General features: G+C 43.5%; 1 protein-coding gene across 1 annotated transcript in view; it reads right to left on the bottom strand.

The window, feature by feature from the left end:
• cacna1c (calcium channel, voltage-dependent, L type, alpha 1C subunit) overlaps window positions 1-3936 on the bottom strand; it is a 286273-nt gene that overhangs the window by 89594 nt on the left and 192743 nt on the right. Inside the window, exons 5-7 of the mRNA XM_056276035.1 lie at window positions 2637-2776; window positions 1377-1538; window positions 56-255 (exon numbers count right to left, since the gene is read on the bottom strand). Coding sequence (XP_056132010.1) covers window positions 56-255; window positions 1377-1538; window positions 2637-2776 — 502 coding nt within the window. The remainder of the gene's footprint in view (window positions 1-55; window positions 256-1376; window positions 1539-2636; window positions 2777-3936) is intronic.

Raw genomic sequence — 3936 nt, forward strand, 5'->3', positions numbered from 1 at the left:
CAAAGTAAGCAACACACACACACACACACACGCTCCTTTGTGGTGTCCGGCTCACCCAGTATAGAACTTCTGTCCAGCCCTCCATGGTTATGCACTGAAACACGGTCAACATGGCGAAGGCGAAGTTGTCGAAGTTGGTGATGCCGTTGTTGGGGCCGTCCCATCCCACGTTGCACAGCGTCCCATTCTGACCGCAGTGCCGACCGTGGGCTATGTTGAATGCACAGGGGGCCGGCTTTTCCTCTGCAGGGGGACCTTGGAGAAATTGGGCGGGGGGTTGATTTTTCATCACTGAGGTACGTTGACCAAATTCATTTGTCTTGTTTTTGATTTGTTGTTGTATTGTATTTGATTTTTTTTCACCCTTTTTTGAGGAAGTTCACATCGGTGAAATAGTTTCATTTGTTTGACCGAAGGCTTCAAGGTAAATTCATTTTTGAGTTTGGCCTTTAGAGGAAAGATAAGGTTTTTTTTTTTTTTTAAATCCTCTGAAGCAAAGTACATTTCTTTAAGGCGAAGACAATGTATATCACTGTCGGAAGAAAGGTGTAATTTCCCTCAAAACACAGTAAAGGGCTCAATATTTAGCAATAGCGCCATTACCGCAATAGTGTCCAAATTCTTTTTCAACAAGGTAAAACAGCACCGGTGTACGTCTATTCAGAGGCATTTTGAAATTATTGTTTTAAACGTTTGTGGTCGTTGCTCCCCCCCCCCCCCAAAAAAAAACCCAATACGACTTGCATTGTTCAGCGTAACAAACATATAGGCTAACAATGTTTTAAAGATTTGACTTTTATGTGCACTTAAACTGCGCAATGTGTCTGCTGGTTACAACGGACTTGTGCCCCTGTGCCACGGAGGAGTAAATTACCCAATAATTAATGATGTCTCGGACAAAGGGAGTTATATGTCAAATGAATTGCATGTAAAAAGTACATATGGATATATTGGCCAGCTGCCCAAATACGACCCTACGTAGGATAAGCGGCTTGGATAACGAATGGATGGCAGTACATAATGGAGTATAATATAATATTGTAATGTGCATGGATAAGTAGACACGTTAGCCCTGGCTAACGAGTCGGACCCAGATGGAGAAGATTGTTAACATTTTCTTCTCTCTGTGTGATAGTTGGTGCGTTCAATCATAGCATGATTCACGGTTTCAAGCGTTAATAATCCAATTTCCCAACAGGATCAATCTATGACCCTAGGAACGTTGGGAAATGTGGCTCTTTTCAAAAATAAATAAATAAAATAAAATAAAATAAAATAAAACAATGTCAAGGTGGCTTCTGAGTTGGCCAAGTCTGAGTCCCGCTGATCTAGGTTTTTTAATATGTGTGCAAGTGTGTGTGTGTGTGTGTGTTTACCATCTTGCCCCTCCTTGAGGTAATAACAGGTTTTGTGCATTTTGCCCATGAAGAGCTCCAGTCCTATGATGGCATAGATGATGATGACGAAGAGGACCAAGAGTGCGATGTGGAGCAAAGGAACCATGGCTTTAATTATGGAGTTCAACACCACTTGTAAACCTGAAACACAAACATACAGCTGTTGGTGATCAAGCATTTATTCACACAAACAATGTGCACCTACGTGTGCACTGTGCACAGACAAAAGGCACACATATTTTTGTGCGAGCCAAGTGCTCATTGTGTTTATAATGAGCAGGGTGATGATCCAGATCTGCAAGGTGGAGACATTCACTAAAGCCCAAGTAAATCTAAAAGCACTTCAGATGTCAAGTTTTGTTTGTCTGTCAGGTTTGCAACTGAGTGCTAAATCCCTAGCCGGCATGCTGCTGATCAGCTGTTGCCATCACATTGCAACACCCAGTTATAGATGATGCTGACCCCAGTTCAGCTGTACATGTGCACTGCGGCACTCCCAGTGCTTATATGACATATTGTTCACACTGTGAAGCCACAGGAACTGGAGATGTGTGCTTGTGTTTTCCTTATTAGCTCGCAAGCACACACACACACAGACACACACACAGACACACACACACACACACAGATAAGTTTGTGTGTGTGTGTGTGTGTGTGTGTGTGCGTGTGTGTGTGTGCGTGTGTGTGCGTGTGTGTGTGTCTTTGAGCACCAATATCAGCTCCAATCTGTAGTTCATTTACCAGCCTCCCCAACGAATTCCCCCTCACACCTGATCCCTAGGGCTTGTTTTTTCTTTTCCTTTACTCTTCCATTCATTCTCTCCCTATCTCTCTCTCCCTCCCTCTCTCTCTCTCTCTCTCTCTCTCTCTCTCTCTCTCTCTCTCTCTCTCTCTCTCTCTCTCTCTCTCTCGCTCACACACACACACACATACGCACACATTTTTTCCAACTCCCTCTTTTTCTGTATTTCATTCGCATTCTCTATTTCTCTTCTCTCTTTCTTTCTTCGATAACAAACAAAGCTGTCAGGGCTTACTGGACCCACCACTCCCTAAGCTGTTGCTTCAATAAGGACTCCATAACATCAATGCATCCATCCATCCATCCATCCACCCACACATACATACATACATACATACATGCATCCATCCATTCATACATGCATCTGTCCATCCATTCATCCATCCAGCCATACATATATACATAAATACATACAAACATACTGCATCCATACTTACTGGGTACTCCAGAGACCAGTCTGAGAGGTCTTAGCACTCTGAAGGCCCTCAATGCTTTAACATCAAAGCCTGCCGCCTTCCCTCCAATCGGAGTGGCCCCATCTCCCTTCGTGGCCTGCTCCAAAATAGCACTAAACAGCCTAAAAGATAGAAAACATATAGTTTCATCACTGTCATCACTATTATTACGAGCATCATATGTACCACAGGCCTCTTACCAGATAGCATCATGCAATTATAGGGAGAAGCACAAACAGAGATGGTGGTATGATTGAAAATAATGAATGCCTGCAATTTTTTTCCCCCATTAATGTCTTGAGTTGTAATTTTCACCGTTGCCATTACTGTCATCACTGTAGCTGTCAACATCTTAATCATCGTCATCATCTTTATCTCCACCAGCTACAAAAATAATGACACAAGTACAGCCCCAATTAGGGACCACACTCTAAAAAGCGTATCACGAAAATTAAAGATGTAGCAATGATGGAGAACGCCTCCAACAACCTGAGAAAGACATGGAAATACCCATAAATAATTTGCTTTGCAGAAACCAGCCGACGAATGCAGCTCTCCCTGCACACAAGGGCCAGCTTTTCGGTAGCTTTTGCCTTACACAGAACGGGGACGGTAATATATTCTGTTTTTAATGAATTTACAGTTAGCAAAATAGAAAAGTGCACATTTCTCTAATGACGATAAATGTCTCCAATTTGGAAGTATTTGGTCGTTTTCCTCTGCATGCAATGTGCTCTCTACATTTCACCAGTGGAGATGGCTCACAGTCATTGCTACACATCCTCCCTTCTTTCTGTTCATCTCCTTTGTGTGTAGATGATGGGGCTGCACGATGTATCGTTGCACATTAGTCACATTGCACAACTTTTTGATGCTCAATACCAAAGGAAAACTCGCACGGTTCTCGTTTTCCATGACTAATCTGCAGGAGAAGTCTGTCTGGTATATAATTCACTCCGATTTAAGGGTTCTTGGATACGCGGAGTTTGTTGCTGCTGAGCTACATGCGGGCTCTGCACGCACAGCGAGCCACCAGTCACAATCACTCTTGATCAGGTTATCAAACAACCAGAGCAGGCCCTCCTAGTCGTCAACCACAACCTGAAATGAGCGAGGAAGAGGAGAAAAGCACCAAAAAGGAAGATTTGGTTGCAAAATGAAAAGCAACATCAGTTGTATGGACCCCCCCCCCCCATTATCCATTATCCAAACCACTTATCCTACTCAGGGTCGTGGGGATGCTGGAGCCTATCCCAGCAGTCATTGGGTGGCAGGCGGGGAG

This window comes from Lampris incognitus, chromosome 3 (genome assembly GCF_029633865.1).
Source record: "Lampris incognitus isolate fLamInc1 chromosome 3, fLamInc1.hap2, whole genome shotgun sequence".
Taxonomy (NCBI): domain Eukaryota; kingdom Metazoa; phylum Chordata; class Actinopteri; order Lampriformes; family Lampridae; genus Lampris; species Lampris incognitus.